The sequence below is a fragment of the Trachypithecus francoisi genome, unplaced genomic scaffold (assembly GCF_009764315.1).
Source record: "Trachypithecus francoisi isolate TF-2019V2 unplaced genomic scaffold, Tfra_2.0 Contig01461, whole genome shotgun sequence".
Lineage (NCBI taxonomy): Eukaryota > Metazoa > Chordata > Mammalia > Primates > Cercopithecidae > Trachypithecus > Trachypithecus francoisi.
Genome location: NW_022681433.1, coordinates 7,177,786 through 7,195,037, shown reverse-complemented (window position 1 = coordinate 7,195,037; position 17,252 = coordinate 7,177,786). Strand labels below are relative to the sequence as shown.

The window sequence follows — 17,252 nt, the reverse complement described above, 5'->3', positions numbered from 1 at the left end:
CTTGTGTGTTCCTTACTCATTTGAAAAGCCCTTTGCATATTAGGGAAACAAGCCATTTGCCAGTCATATTAATGTAAAATATAGAGGGAGGAGTCTTTAATCATATGGGTCTGGGTTTCATTGTCATTCTTTTGATTATTTATTTTTTTTGAGACGGAGTCTTGCTCTGTCACACAGGCTGGAGTGCAGTGGCGTGATCTCAACTCACTGCAAGCTCTGCCTCACGGGTTCATGCCATTCTCCTGCCTCAGCCTCCCAAGTAGCTGGGACTACAGGTGCCCACTACCATGCCTGGCTAACTTTTTGTACCTTTTTAGTAGAGACGGGGTTTCACCATGTTAGCCAGGATAGTCTCGATCCTGACCTTGCTGACCTTGTGATCCGCCCGCCTTGGCCTCCCAAAGTGCTGGGATTACAGGAGTGAGCCACCATGCCTGGCCCATTGGCATTATTTTTAAAAAAGTCATCATTGCCACTTTTCTAAAAATATACATGTTTTCTTTAATGATTTTACAGTATTTTGGGGGGGTGATGTAGGAATGCAGCTTTACTTTCTTTTTTTTTTTTTTTCAATTTCAAATTGCTTCCCCATTGCTGTTTCTGGAATAATCTGCTTTTCCCAAACATTCTTGAAATGCTAACTTGATCCTACCCAGTTTAAAAAGTACTTCCAATTCAACTCAAGAAGAGGGCTCATCTGGATCCTGTCACACTCCATCAGTCTGAAGGCCTTTCTTTGTTCTTTCTCAGCACATCGAGCACTTCACACTTACTCCATAGTTCTGGACTCTGCTTCTGGGGCTACATTCATCTAAGTCTCTTTGTCTCTGAATTTTAATACAAAAGGTATGTACATTTACAATTGTGATGGATGTTGCCAAATAATTGATGCAAATTTAATTCCTACCTACATATACGATAGTTTTCCCTCAATCCCTCACCAACACTGTGTAAGACTTTATAATCTTTGTCATATCTAGTTGGTGAGAAATGACTCCACTGGTTTTTCAATTATTATTATAAACATCTGTTCATATATTTATTTTCTTTGTAGAAAATTACATTAAGGTCTTACCTGTGCTATTGACTGGAAATAGGCAAGTGATCAGCTAATAATTACAGTCCCCTGTTATTAAAATAGAAATTTACTACTTCATGAAGACTTTGTAACTCCCTGGAAATGGTTATCTTTGAAAATACTGATGCATGTTATATTCTTCCTTAAAGTGCTCACACATCCTCTCCCTGTCTCGTGCCCTTTCTCTCTGTGCAAGTACAATATCCCCTAGTATATGATTGATGCATTCAGCAAACTGGTCATTAGTAAGAATTCTCTCCAAGTCATTAAAATGAAGCATGTGCTTTAAGTTATTTGTTGTCTGGAATGGTTGTATGAATGGGATTCTCAACAGCTACCAGTGCTGGACAGATGAGGTCTTGCTGGAGTTATTGGTTTACCTGTTCTCTCTGTAGCCTTGTATGATCACATTTTTCTTTTCCATAAAGGAGAAAGAATACTCCCACAGTCATACTCCCTCCATACCCACCATTCTGAGTATGCCACTCACTAACTGCCACATCTACTTTTACCCCCCGCCCACTCCCCACATCTTACCCTTACATCTTATCCCTCTACCTACTTTGACATCAACAATTTTTTAACCACACAGGTGGAGCCCAGCATCCACTGATCCATTTTCCAGGGCCCATCACCCTCCTTACTTGTAAAGCCAAGATCCCCCGGGTCTTCCTGATCATGACTCCCTTGCATACTTATTCAACTCCCTAGCCCTTATCTTCTCTGTCAAACGTGCTTGGTAAAACCCCAGTTAAATCTCTGCTTATACAACAGCAGCAGCCAGACAGTCAAATCGGCCTGGAGAAAATCCCAGCAGCCCCTCAGAACCAAAACCTCTCCTTGTTTAGGATGCTACAGAGCCAGGAAGAGTGGTATGAAGTGACATTAAGAACCATGATTTTTCTTCCTCTGTGCAGACTGTGTATTAGGGAGTAGACAGGCTGCAGGAAGGGAAGGTGGCAAGGTAAGAAGAGCAACTACCATTGGGTAAGGGTCTACCACATGCCAGGAAGTTTTATAAACATGATCTTGAATCCTCAGACCCTGAATAAGTAAATAAATTTCATTACTCCCATTTTACAGAAGAGGAAACAAGTGCAAAAAGGTAAATAATTTACCCAAATACACGCAGCTAATGGGTAGTGAACTAGGCTCTATTCACAACATTCTGACTTCTAGTCCCGTGCTTTCTCCACGACACTCAGCTGTCTCTTCTGGGCGAGGTAATCAGTGCCCCGGCCTAAGCAGTGAGCAAGTAGTGTCTGGTCTTGCGTCAGGCACTGAGGGTGTAGAAGCAGAGCTCTATTCATTACAGAGGCAAGGGCCTGAGAATTGCGAAGAGCAGTTGTAGGGACATGCTGCGGGAGGCCTGGACTGGGCATAGGAGGAGTATAATCACCAATGACTTTGTCTTGCCTTTGTTCAAGTGGGAGCAGAATATCCAAGTGTAGACAGTGAAAAATAATTTTCAGCTGGAAACCTGCCATGACTGGCTTGGCTTTGCCAATGGGATCTGATTAGTATTCTTGAGCTTTCATTAGCATTTGAAGGAAATACCCAAATGACACAAAGCTGGTTCTAGCAGCTGAGATTTAACATTTTAACCAAATTTCTCTAATGCAGTTAACCTGTGATAAAATGCTGGTTAAGCGCCTTCTTTTCATAAGCCATTTTGAACCTCAACAAGCAAACCATTTATACAAGCACCTTTGCACTCACCTCTGCCAAGCCAGGTCAGCGGACGTGCCTCCTTGTAGTGTCAATTACATCATTTGCTGCTGGGGTAGAGAACTGGGAGTACTTTTCTCAGCCTTGGCTGGACCGGAGCCAAGGTTAAGTGCAAATCCCTTAACATGATCTCCCTGTAACTGCCTCTTGCGCTGACACAAGCCTGCCCTGGGGAGCGGTATTCTAGTGCATCCTTTGTTGCAGGTTTTCCATTTTAGGGAGAATTGATAGTGAGACTAAGTATAAACACATCCTCTGCCAGCCAAATGCTGCGGCTAGGGTTTTTGAAAAGGATCTGGGAAGTCTTGTGGCCAGCAATAATATTTATATTGAAACTCACAGCTCCTGCTTCACAGGGTGAGGGCAGTGATGGTCAAGAAAGGAATTCCCTTCCCCATATACGATGCTTCTCACATGACTCAAGAAAGCAAGGAAATATGACTTTGAGCTCAGAGTAAATCCTGCACTAGTTTCTCAGTTGCATAAGATTAAGAACCCAAGACAATGTGTTCATATTCAAATTTTTCCAAATACTATTTTCTACTTCTAAAGGAAAAAAAAAAAAAAAAAAAGGTAGCTCAACTGGTATTTTGTCTTTCTCCCTTTCTTTTTAACTCTCTCAAAGGCTTAGCGGCATTTTCATCCAGTTCCTGACGCTCTAACCCTATAAAAAAGTAGAACTTCCTATTGTACTGAAAAAAAGAAAAAAACCCATAATATCTCCTTTAGAAAGATATTTAACATCTTTATTTTACCAGTTAAATTTGACATAGTTCAATTATAATTCTCCATTCAATTATAAAAATCAGTGTTCCAACCCCATTGGCCTTCTTTTTGATTACAGTAAATAAAATCTAAAAATATTAAAGAAACAAGTAACTACCCCAGGGATGTGAGTGCTGTAAGTTTTTCACCCCTTCCTTAATGTTCTATAAACAAGAGTCAGCAGCGTTAGAATACCACAACATGAGAGAACCATTTTTAGCCTAGAGCAGTAGGGAAAGTATTCAGTGAGTTTATTCTTGTTTTTGTGTGCCTATCCTAATATACACATAACTGTAGGAAAGATTTTCTACTTTTCAAAAGTTTCCAGTTCAAAATTGAGTCTTATTCCAGGACTATGTGGAAAATAATCTACAGGATGCAGGCAATATTGAGATCAGTTATTGAGGGTTTAAAATAACATGGAGTCCTAAGCAGAGAATTTTTAAACATTTGGCTATTATTTTGAAGGACAAAAAGAAAAAGCTTGATGCAGATTGAAAGGAGGAAAAATTCAGTGTTTTATGAAATGCACCACTCCCAACACCCTTACATAGCCTTGATACTACTTGGGTAAGAAATAATCATAAAGGAATATCTATTTGCAAAGACTTCTTGGGATACATGTTCTTCTTAGAACAATCTGTGCATTTTAGAAGTCTATTTCCCCGAAGTTTCTTCCAGTGGCACTTAAGCCCTCTCATTTTATAATCTTATATCTAGAAACCTTTGCTTTGAGCATAAATTATTATTTTTACAAGCATGATGAGTAAAATTCAACCGCATACAAGATATAATCGTGTGTTTGTATGTGTATCTTGTTTTCAAAAAGAACATTATTCTAGGGTGTTAAAAAAAAACAAAAAACCTTTTAAAATACGAAGATCAGAGGTTTCTCCATTTTTCACGGGAGTGTCATGTTTCCATGGTGATGAAAACAGCTCCTGATACCGGATTAATCAAGGTGATCTGTGGGCTTCCTGCTTCCTACTTCCATGTAACAGGGAGATGCACAGAAGAAAAGGGGAAACCAGTGGCATGTGCTGTAGGTTGGTAGAAAAATACCAGGAAGTTCAGGTTCAGGTCTTAAGACTTTGTTACATCAATGCCATTCAGAGAAATGACAGATCCGTTCCAATGTTGTTGTTTTTTTTTTTTTCAAAAGTGACATTCTATTTTTAACAATACCTTTAGAGTAACTTCACAAAATACGAAAGCTTTGATAAAAATTCAGAACCACCTCTTCATGCAGTTTCCACTGCCATCTAGATAAACCAAATGAGTGAAACCCCACATCACTTTTCCGGTTTTCACTCCTTGGGAATACCTACTCAAAATGTAAGGGGTTCACTCCCGCCTTTGAGTTTCCCAGCTGTACTACCTATTCATCCTTCTAACTCACCAAAGCAGTTTCGGGAACCCATCTCAGCAAACCCTTTCTTAATCACTGTAGGAGTAATGAATGAGTCTCTCCATTACTGCCTATTTAGGAGGGTGGTGCTCCTTGTGCTCCACTCCATCCCTTAACATGCACTTGATCAGGGTGCTGTAAGTTAACAGGGGCTCTCACACCTGGCTGTGCATCAGAATCATCCTAATCATCCTATGCAGAGTATTGGGCCTCATTCCAGAGCTATGGAATCAGAATCTCTGGGAGAAAGTCCGAGAATGTACAGTTTTAATCAACCTATGAGTGCTTCTGAGGCCCTGCCAGGTTTGGAAGTCAATGACATATGGTTTTAGTTTGTATTTATTCTGTCCCCTATGGGCATCTGTGTCTCTTTATGCGAACTGGATGTGTTTAAGAGGAATAATCAAATACTAGCAAACACATTTTGTAGTGTTTAAATGCAGATTCCCAAGCACCAGGGAGTAAGGCTTATCAAATCTGGCCCTGTGGGGATATGGTCTGGGAATCTGCATTTTAACAAACCTCTCCATCCTCCCTTCCCGAAATGATTTCCTTGTATAGAGAAACACTACTGCTTTTGGAACCAGACTGGAACACCTACTGGGACAGGGCACACCACTTCAATGAATGAGGCAGGCTGGGTGGGGAGGGACCAAAGGGAAGCTGATGCCCCATGGAAAGGGGGAGGCACTGCTCTGCCTCAGCAGTTCATTACTATTTTTCCAGACTAGAAATAGAGCCAGTATTGTCTATGTTTCGAATTTTTCAGAAGCTAGAAGTTCAGAGCAATTTAATTTCTTGACATTCAAAAAACGGTCAATAAACAAACAGCTGCCACCGACAACTTGTGCCCTCTGCCTTTGAGGGTTGTACCCATGTACCTTGAATCTCCGGTGATTTGCAATGCCTTGTGTCATCAGGAGCCTGGTTGAGTAACCTCTTAAAATGAATCATATAGTATGATAGAACTGCAACGTCACAAGTTCCTACTGGGTCATTCAGTCCACTGCCACCATTTAATGTTTAATCCCCCCACTTTGGCATTCCCCTCCAGTGCTGACACCCCAAACCATGTCTCTCATCTAGATCTATTGCCTGTGCTGCAATATCTGAATGTATTTTGGCTACTTCAACTCGGATATCATTTAAATACCTCAAATGCAACATGTCCCCGTATAAAATTGTCATGTTCTAGTGCCATGACTCCAAGTGTTCTTCTCCTTGCATTGTCTCAGTGAACATCAATACTGTCTCGCTAGCTGCTGAAGCCAGAAGCCTGGGTGGCATCCTTCATTCTTTGCCCTTTTTCACAGCCCCTGCATCAGATCATCTACTATCTTTCACTCATTCTGCTGCTACCAGCATGAAACCTACAAGCTATCACCTTTTCTAGGCAAGCTCTTTGCATCTTCTTCATTGTGAAAATAACACTGCAACTGTCTGTCTCATAACCAGCCAACTTGATTTTACAAGGAAAATCCTGCTCTTTTCCTACAAGGTGAAACCCAACTAACCTTTCTTCCTTGGCTAAGAGTTGAGCTCACTTGGAAGAGAATAATTCATTAAAAATGAAATTCTCGTATTAGAAATGAATTTGGACATTTGCATGAAGTCCAGGATCATGGGACCCAGCCTCAAAAAGCAGAGAGCTCTAACGATCGATCTGGTAGCCTCCTCTTTATGCTGAAAGGAAAAGGGGACTGAGAGAGCAGCAAGTAGAGAGATGGCTCTAGGGGTCACACTTTTTAGGTCCTCTGTTGAAGAATTCCCAGTCACAGGCTTCTCTCATAGCCTACATGGAGATATAAAGAAACCCTGGTACAAAGCAAAAGTGCCAGCAACGATTAAGACCAGCTGGGAACATAGGCAGCAGTCCCAGTGTCCAAAATACCTCAACAGGTTCTCTTCTAATGTCAAAGCAATTATTTCTAAAGGAAAGAGAATGAAGAATCAAGCACCTGTTTTTAATAATAAGAATAAAACCTTAGTTGGAAACTTCTTGTTCCTTTATAAAGTATGTCAAACATCTACAGATTCCATCATTTTGGTATCCTCAAACAAAAGCTGTAGAGTTTGACATGAGAATTAGGCTATGCCTACAGGAATTTTTAAGCGTCTCAAAACTCTAGGAAATTAAATTCCCTACATAGTACTACTAAAAGAGAGAACAGATATTTATTAAGCAAAACAAAAATGGATTACAATGTTCAGGGTGAAAACTGAGTATTTTATTTAATAATAAAATGTACGTATAAGAACAATTCAGTGAAATATAAAACAAACCTTTTTTCCCCCTTAGTTTCAACTGTCCTTTCTAATACCCATAGGGAGGAAGAGATGAAAAACAAAAGACCTGCTAGTCTGTAACTAAAGGTCCAGAAAGAAATATTTACCTATTAGCCATCGTTTCACTCAACGGATTGTGAAATGCAAAAGCACACATCAATTTATTCATTAGTAGTCAAGTAGGGAGGTAAACCCCTTTCAGCATCTCTCTGCGTATCTTAGTTTGGATGGTGAATGAAGAAGGAAACTCTCTAAAATGTCAAATAAGGAAAAGATACCACCTAGAAATGAGTGACAGTAATTCACAGGGATATTAAAACTAAGAATCAAGTTGCAATATCTGTACTTAGTGACATGAGGTATCAACACACCTTCCCAATCTTATCATTTTATCGTGTCTACATGGATCTTCGTTATAGCATGCTTTTTTCACAAATTGTGGAATATTTTTTGAGAAGAAAGAGTGTAGGTCACTGAGGCCATTTGTTCTCGTAGCACTCTGGCTGGCGGGGATCCAAGTGTGTATGAAGATGAGTGACAGTGTGCGGCCAGCTTTTTCGCTGCTGGTCTTTCTATCTGCAGAAGCTTTGAGTGCATTTATCAGAAGCCAAACCATGCCAACTCTTTTGATATTAGGTCTTTGGGTGGAGCTTTCAAAATCATTCTTTGTTCCACTTTTCCTAGATTGTCAAACTGCGCCCAGTAGGTGGTTGAGAGTGTGAATTTCAAACATGTGCTTTTAATATGCCCAAAACTGTTGCTGCAAAGAAGGGGGAAAAAATCCACATTAACCGAATCCTCGCCCATTCTTACTCATAATGTCATGATTATATTTTCTATATCATAAAACAATCTGAAATGATTTGCAAAACTATGTGAAATCCTCAGGTGAATAAGCTTACAGATTTTAAAATATGTATTCTTGTTAAAAGGAATTATTTTCTCACAACAATTCAACAAAACCCACGCAGAGTAAATATAGATCAACAATTAAAAAATAATAATATTGTAATCTTTTCTTTCATTTACCCTAGCCTTCCTATTGGAGTACTAATGATCATTAGCAACATTATGATATCTGTAGACACTACATATTTTAACATTTCTTCGCAATTCTCTTTAGAATATTTTTCTTACAAATATCTTTTGGAAGGTCACTACTATTCCCATTTTATAGATGTCATATGGAGATTATAACAGTATCTACCTTCAAAGGATCACTTCAGGGATTCTCATAAGATCATGCGCATTAAGTACATAGAGTAGTTGGCACTATTATTGAGTGCTCAAAACATGTTGGCTACTGTTAATATGCAAAAGTATTAGCAACTATATTAAAATTAACAGAAGTCCATTTTAAGTAGGCCAATCTAGTTTGAGTCTTCCTCTAGCACTAGACAGCTCTTCCAAACAGTGCAGGTATGACTGTTTCATGTGCTGGTCCATCCGCCAGGACTGCTCTTGTCTCCTCACTTCCGATTCCCCACCCCTCTACCTGGCTAATTCTTAGCAGCTAGAGATTGGCATAGACGGCCTTTCTCCAGGGGCGAGCAGTCACTAACCTCGCGCACATCTAGCTGATATATACAGTGGGGCACTCCTCCTACTCGCTTCAACCATATTGTAATTTCTGCTTCTTTGTCTGCATCCCCTTAACACTAAAGCTGCATGAGGGCAGGGATCGTGTCTACCTTTGTATACTACATTCTTAGCACAATGACAAGCTCAGTGTCAGAATATAGTGTGTGCTCAGTAAATATCTGCTGTATGAAGACACCTGGTATCTGAAACCAGCCTGGCTGGCGAATGAAAGAAAGCTTTCTGATGAGTGTGAGTGACGCTGCCCACCTGAGATAAGCAGCAGTTAGTGATGGGACCAGCTGAGGATGAGGGTGGTAAAGTGGGATATGCCACTGTGGAAGCTCTGAGTAGAAGCAGGGGGGCAGAGGGGAATCAGTGCTAGGGGAGATCAGATTCCACCTGTCACTGTCACACTAGCATAGTCCCATCCAGCTTCAGTGGCTCTGGATATTGAGACACCAGCCCTGCAGCACGGGGAGCGAGAGCACGGGTTGACTGCATCTCCTTTTCACCCATCAGGTTAGAGAGACTCAGAATCAAGTCCTTAGGTCCCAGTCTTCCAACCAGAGTCACAACAACAAAATACAGGTCAGGGGTTTCTCCTGGCTGGAGTGAAAGGGTCCAATCGGATCCATGGACCCCTGAAAACTTACCAGACAGTTGGGATGTGTAGTGCACGTCTGGCCCAACCCAGAAGTGCAGTGCTGAGGGAGAAGCTTTGAGACCGGGGACACGGCTGAAGGTAAATGAATTGAAAGGTTCTGATTTGTTACGGCAGTTGCATCGTAGGAAGGGGTGACTTTAGAACAATATCTGACACTATGCAAGGAATTCAGAGAGAGCGCTGCACTGGGAATGTGAGTTTTATATGGATCACCAATAGCATTCTCTGAGGTGGAGCTTGACGGAACTTTAACGAGAAAGAAAACAAATATGGGTCAGTATCCACAATTCTGTAATTCGGAACGACTGTTATTTGACATAAACTGCCCGCTATTTCATTTCCTCGCATTACAAATCTGTACTACCGCTACACCCGAACGCTGATGGAAAAACAAAGTGAACTTTCTAATTGTGACATTTAGTGCAATACACACACTATAAATTAGTGTTCATGTGTCATTAAAAGACAGATTTTAGAGAAGCGGAAGATCCCTGTGCCTTTTGATGTATGTGAATGTGCATGTCAATCAAAATTGACTCTCTCTGAAGCAAGGAAGAAGGCTGGAAAGAACAACTCCATTGAGCAGAATGGTTAATATCATTATACAGCTATATTCTACATGGTAACTAGAAGAAAAAATTCAATATATAACATTAACAATGTAACCTCAAATAACACCATGAATATTTATTTTCTAGTGGACATTAATAATATTGAAAGGAAGGTAATATAATGGTACATCTACTTTAAATACAAATGTATCTGAAATGTTTGTGAAAAAATAAGCAAATATATACAGAGATTTATGAAGAAGAACAGAAAAGGGCAAGCTGACAAGGTTAAAACATGTCTGTGTTACAGATCGGGCTCAGCACAGAAACCTTGAGACCTCGGGTGGTCATTTAACTTCTCCAGCCTTCAATTTCCTGAGGCGGGTAGTGAAAGTGAAATTTGGAAGACTTAACTGATTGAACTCCTCCGATCCTCTTTCCAAAACAACTTGGCAACATGCATTAAGAGCTATACATACATTCACGTTCTCTGTTCTCTAACTCACCCATCACACTCTTCCAGGAACCCATTATACTCTTCCAGGAATCCAGTCCAAGGAAAAGTCCAAAATACAGAAAACCTCATATATGGGAAAATATTTCCTATCACACGACATAAAAAAATCACTCTCCCCCCAAACTGCAAATGCTAAATGTAGCGATTGGAAAATGGCTAAGAAAATGACTCTAAAAATCACTTGATAAATGATTAAAACCATTAAAATGGTGACGAGTGATGCATAACAACAAATATACGTATGTATGACACAAAGTTAAGTAAAAAAATTCAGGAAACAAAATGGATGTCCGATGATTACTACCATAGAAAAATATACCTGGAAGAAGACTTGAAGGAAATACATCAGAAAATGAACACAGTGATGATCTTAGCCAGGTTAGTAAAGGATCGGCACTGGTTTTCAAATGCAAAAATGTATTTACATCAAATAAAAATGGGAGTTTTGACTCCTTAACCTTCAAGGCCTCCCAGGGTTTGAACATGCCAGAGGTCTATGGTCCTAGGATATCTCTGGCTTCCCAAGATCAGTCTCCTTAGGGGAGGTAGTGCCTCGAAAGGCTGGGGCATAGAAAGGCCTGAACTCGCTGCCACAAAATGTTTCAGAGTGTGTGCAGGACATAAATAGCATTGTATGTACAAAAAAATAACATTGACAGGCATATGCCTGTGGCCTGACCTCTATCTGATTTAATCTAGGCTGATTTAATCATTCCATATCACATTCAGCCACCGCTACTTTAAGTAGATTAACCACGGCTTATGGCAACGTTTTTTTTTTTCCTCTTATCCTCTCTAAGTCAGGAGAAAAGTCTACATTGACTAAAATAACACCCTGAAGCTTCTTTGGTGATATGAAGAATGAGAGCTGGGTTCTATTTGGGGACCCCTTCTCTTTTGACTTTAGACACCATCCTGAGTACCCTTCATTTGTTCCCATGGCTTCCGCCACATCCCCATCCACATCCCCATCTATGCACGGTGCCTCTACTACAGCACTTACAAGACTGTGTGAGCCATATTTTCTTTTGTGACCCTTTCCACCACTAAGTTGTGAGCTTCATAAGAACAAGAACTGCCTTTCATTCATCACTGTGTCCCCATCTTTGAGGCAGGGACATTTAAGCTGAGAACTAGGGATGGACTTGGTGTTGCCCAGGGCAAGTGAAGGAGGAAGGACATTCCTGGTACAAAGGGAGGTACTTGGTGAGATCAGAGCCTGTTGGAGGAAGTCAGAAGTGTCATCTAGGACTGAGAGGCTGAGGAGACAGGCAGTCCTGACATCTAGCGTCTAACATTTAGGTCAAGAGGTCCATACCTTCCTGGTTTCTAGATGGAGAGTAACTTCACCTTCAGGAATACGAAAAGTCACAAACTGCTAGCTGTGTTCTTTTCCTCTTTTTTTTTCCATCTTGTTATTTCAAGTACATGGGCATGTCTAGGCTTACATAGCACATATAACAAACATGACTCCCAGTGGGAAAGCATTTGTTCCACAATGAATATTCCTATAATGAGATTTCTTGAGCCCCTCCTGTGTGGTGGTCATTGTTCTAGGTACTAGAAATACAGCAATGTATCAAACCGGCCAAAAACTCCCTGCCCTCATGGAGGCGACATTCTAATGGAAGAAGATAGGCAACAAGCAAAACACATGAGTAAAGAACAGCAGGAGGCAGTGAGTGCTATCAAGACAAATACAGCAGAGAAAGTGGATGAGGAGTGCCTTGCGTCATGTTTATGGTAGGGAGGAATGTGCAGTTTTATCCGGGTGGCTGAGAAGACCTCTTTGAGAGGTGACATGCAAGCAAAGGCATGAAGGAAGCAAATAAATATGTTAAATGCTCAGGACACAGTCAGTCCTGAAATAATAGGAACTCTTCACCTTCCCTGAGATTCTATTTATATTATAAACAAAGTCACCAGTGTGCTTATCATCTATCAACAAAACGAGCTTTCTGGAAATTACAGTCAATTTTGAGCCCAGTTTCTGACATAACACTATTTAAATACCTGTAGCCACCTTGTGTACCTGAGGCTGACAACACCAGAAGGACTCGTCAGCTCTCCTGGATTCCCTGGTTATGGTGGTGAATGCACAGGAGCCGGGGGGTTTGCAGGGCAGTGCAGGTCCCCCTGTAAGTGGCACAGATGTTCGGTGAAGCTCACCTCTCACTGCTTCATCCAAGGAGCCCTCTGCGTCAGGGACGGAGCCCTCTGCGTCAGGGGCGGAGCACCCATTCCAGCATGTATTAGTCAGGAACCGGAGCCCTCTCTCAGGGGAGTAAGTGCTCGTCACACTATTTTCCCTTGAAAGGACAGAAAAAATTCTTTGCATATTTTTCAAGGAAAACAATGTGAACATTGCTGAGTTCAACTGCCCTTTTATCATTCAAGTTCTAAAAACACTGATAAAGCCTCAACTATGGATTATTTACATATGAACAAAGACACAAGACCCACAATGATTCCTGAGGATGTGCAGGAATGATGTGTTTTTCTCCACACTTTCTCTCTGTTTACATATTCTCATGAACCTACAGAAGGAACTAATCATTTGGGAAGTCACATTTGGCACTAGTGACGTGCTTTAAGCACCACTAGTTGAACCAGGGCTGGACAGCTCCAGGGCCCGAGACCTCTCCGGGATAGAGGAACACCAGAAGCCATCGCGTCCCTGCTGGACTGCCACCATCCCTACACTCACAAGGGAGAAAGCCCCAATTTTAAGAACCTCAGAAATAACAAAAGGAGAAGCAAGGGTGAGTCACATGATGAAAAAACCATGGACCTGAGAATATTACCTGTGTTTATCACTGCAACGAAATGATACACATCGGCAATTAGAGAAGTTCACTGACCCTTAATAAGCCCCTGTGCTTTCACTGTGGATGGGATCAGTTTTTGTCTATGTGTTTAGCATCAACGTGGGAGGAAAATAGCCAGCAGACTTCAGATTTGCAAGAGCCCTTATCATACCGCTGTGCCATGACGGTGCCTGGGACAGACAGCTGGACGTTTGTTTGTTGTTTCTTACAAAACCTCCTGTTGCTCTGAAGTGCTTCTGTAATCTAAAAAATACAGAAATATATTTAGGTAGATACTGACATTTCTACATACAAACAAAGACACATACTTTCCAATGATAAAAAATTCAAAGAAGTAAAATTGTAGTATTAAAGCATTGTCTATAAGGGTAAAATTCAAAGCTCTGGGAGTCAAATACCTGGGCCATAATGGCTGGAGAGATTTTCTCCCGGATATATTTCACATAATCAACTGTTGCCTCAAGAACAGAAGCCGCATCATTCTTTCTCCCCTTTACATACGGCAAGAGCGTACGCAGCTGCTCGCAGCAATATTTGATTCTTTCTCTGGACACAGAATTGCAATCCATAAAGAATAATTAGTCTCATTTTCTTCCTTGTACCCAAAGACAAACAACCCTTCCTCCTGGGTATGTTTGTAAAAGGACCACCCCCTCCCTAAGCAGTCTCCATTTCAGAGAAAGGCTGTGTCCCTACAAGCCAGCAGCCCTCACAGCCCCTGAAATCCCAGCTTCCTGGGGTACCCACACGTATCTCTGCACAAAGAACCACTGCCCAAGTGCACTGTGTGTGCTGTCGACAGCCCCAGCTCTCTCACCTCAGGCCTGCTGCAGAGCGCTGGATGCCCAGTCACTGAGGAAAGCACCCCTCCCACCCCCTGCTGCCTACGGAAACGTGCAGACCACTCTTCCCTTCCAGCAGAGAATTGTATACGATATAAAAATCCTTTTGCGATTCACACTAGAAGCCTAGAAGGTAAAGAGCAGTCAGGACCTTCATGTCACTGGGACCTAGACCACATTTCCAACAGCAGATCAGCTAGCATCTTGTATCACATGACTTCATGGCCTGAGCAAAAAGAAAACCAGAAGGCTGCTTCCTTTACATGAGGTAGGTACAGACAGAATGAGCACACCAAGATGCAGGTATCAGAAAGAAACTAACCTGTCTTTCACAGCTCGGAAGGGGGATAGGAAATGTGGATGTAACTGACTTAAGCCTTTGGTGGTTTCATTTATCCATGTGTTCATTTAATAAACATTTTTAAGCCCCTGTTTTGTGCTGAATACAACCTTGGCATCTACAGGGTTGAATGGTGGCTTTGCTATTACTGACTGGAACCTCAGGCAAGTTACTAAACCTCTGTAAACACCAGAATGGCAGAGAAATTAAATTTTAAAACCTAGTTTGACATATGGCCAATGAGTAACTCAAATGGTGTTCTCACTGAGCTCTGAGGAACTCTGGGGTGTCTGCGCAGGCGTCTTAGGAACTATTCTGGGAAGGGAAGGCTAGAAGAGTCAACAATTTGACAATGTGTCTGAAGGGCTTTGAAACTTTTCACACCCTTTGACATGATACTTCCACTTACAAGGATGCATCCTAAGGAGTGAATCTAAAACACAGAGCACAGTGTGTATACACAGAAACCCATCAGAGCAATATATTAGAAAAATATGGAAAACAATACTTAATATAAGAGGATGCCTTAAGCAAGCTACAGTACATTAGTTCAGTAGAATGTCACCTGGCAGTGGAAGTGATATGTTATAAAGCTTCTTGGGGAAAAGTAGGACACAAAACAGCATATAAAATATAATCCTAGCCACTAAACAAAGGAAAAATGAAGCCTAGGAAAAAAGACTGAAGGCAAAAACATCCAGTACAGTTATTTCTGGATGGCTAGACAATGGATCCTTTTTATTCCCTTCATTTTCTATATTTTCCAAATATTTTTGCCAGGCATATGTCACATTCATAATTGAAACTATGAAAATGCTATTAAAATTTTTCCAACATTAGAAAAATGTTCAAACATAGAGAAAATTTGAAAGAATTACACAGTGAACACCTATACACTCACCACTTAAGAGTCTACAGTTAACATTTACTGTACAGGTTGAGTATCCCTCCACATAACGCCTGGGTAAGTGTTTAAGATTTCAGACTTTTTTTGGATTTTGGAATATTTGCATATATGTAATAAGATAGCTTGGGGATGGGATCCAAGGTTTAAGACAAAACTGATTGATGTTTTATAATATATATATAGCCTGAAGGTAACTTTATACAATATTTGTATCTGAAACAAAGTTTATACACACTGAACCATCAAAAAGAAAAGGTGTCACTATCTCATGTCAGTGCTCCAAAAGTTTGATTTTGGAGCATTTCAGATTTCAGCTTTTCAGATTAGAGATGGTCAACCAGTATCTGCTTTATTATGTATGTGTCATCCCACTGTTCATACATCAACATATTTACATATATTAAAGCAAGGTAAGTTGTAGACATAAGCATATCACACTCCTAAATGTATCAGTAGCTAGAGCTCAAACATAAAACAAAAATGCACAATGAGTCCCATTCTATGAGTTTGGACAAATACATAACAATTGTATGTATTTGAAATACATATGTAATGAAAATCCTCATCACACATGAACATCCATTATCACAACCCCAGGAAGTCCCTTATGTTTCTTCCCAGTCAATACCATCCCCTAACCCCATAAAGCAACTACGATTCTGATATTATTTTCCATACCACATCCCTTTTGCCTGTCTTCAAATAGCATACAAATAAAATCTTACAGCATGTATTCTTTGTAAAGCTTCTTTCACTCAGTTTTAATGTTTCTGGAATTTATCAATGGGGCTAACCGTATCAGCAGTTTGTTCCTCTTCACTGAGCAACAGTATTCCATAGTATGTAAATATACCACAGCTTACTTATTCATTCTCTTATTGATGAATACTTGAGCTGTTACTAGTTTTGGGTTATTACAAATAAGGCTACTAGAACATTCTAGATGTCTTTTTGTGACTGCATGGTTTTATTTCTCTTGGGTAATACGTAGGAATAGAAATGATGGGCCATTTTATAAGTTTATAAAAGCTGGCAGAATTTCTACCACACCAAAGTAGTACCATTTTACACTTCCACCATCAGGGTATCAGACCTCTTGTTCCAAATCTTTGATGGTATTTAATATTGTCCGTTTTCATTTTAGCATTTTGGCCTATCCATTACGCTTTAATCTGCATTTCCCTGACAGCTAATGATGTTGAGCACTTTTTCCTGTGCCTTTTGGGCACTTATATAGCTTCCTTTGTGAAGTGTCTGTGCAGACATTTTACCTACATTTTAATTGAACTGCAGGTCTTTTTATTTTTTAGTTGTATTAGTTATTTGGAATATCTTGGATACCAGGATTTGTCAGATATCTGTTTGGCAAATATGTTCTCCCAGTCTGCGGCTTTCGTATTTATTTTCTTAAAACTTTTTGATAGCAAAAGTTTTAAATTTTGATAAATCCAATTTATTTACTCTCTCTCTGCCATGGTTATTGCTTTCTATGTCCTGTCTAAAGAACATCTGTACTCTCAGCTCATGAAGACATTCTCCTATTTTCTTGTAGAACTGTAATGTCCAATACAGTAGTCAATAGACGTGAGACTATTTAAATATAATAAATATAAATTAATATTACATATATTAAAAATTCATTTCCTAAGTTGCAATAGTCACATTTCGAATACTCAATAACCACATGTTGCTAGTGGCTACTGTATTAGATGATGAAGATATAATTTTTAACATAGCAGAAGATTCTACTGAATAGT

General features: G+C 40.3%; 1 protein-coding gene across 1 annotated transcript; it reads right to left on the bottom strand.

Moving 5' to 3' along the window:
* Positions 1-7,185: 7,185 nt before the first annotated feature.
* On the bottom strand, positions 7,186-12,970 carry LOC117097463 (spermatogenesis- and oogenesis-specific basic helix-loop-helix-containing protein 2-like). The gene is made up of 3 exons (XM_033235325.1): positions 12,748-12,970; positions 9,500-9,756; positions 7,186-8,025 (listed from the first exon to the last, which is right to left on the bottom strand). The coding sequence occupies exons 1-3, from the start codon at positions 12,968-12,970 to the stop codon at positions 8,005-8,007; spliced, it is 501 nt and encodes a 166-aa protein (XP_033091216.1). The 3' UTR covers positions 7,186-8,004.
* Between the last annotated feature and the right edge of the window lie 4,282 nt (positions 12,971-17,252).

Coding starts and splice junctions, on each gene's coding strand:
- LOC117097463 (XM_033235325.1), bottom strand. CDS start 12,970: ATGATAAAAGGGCAGTTGAACTCAGCAATGTTCACATTGTTTTCCTTG. Junction 9,757..12,747: donor CTTGGATGAAGCAGTGAGAG/GTGAGCTTCACC, acceptor TTCTCGTTAAAG/TTCCGTCAAGCTCCACCTCA. Junction 8,026..9,499: donor CTACACATCCCAACTGTCTG/GTAAGTTTTCAG, acceptor CCTTCTTTGCAG/CAACAGTTTTGGGCATATTA.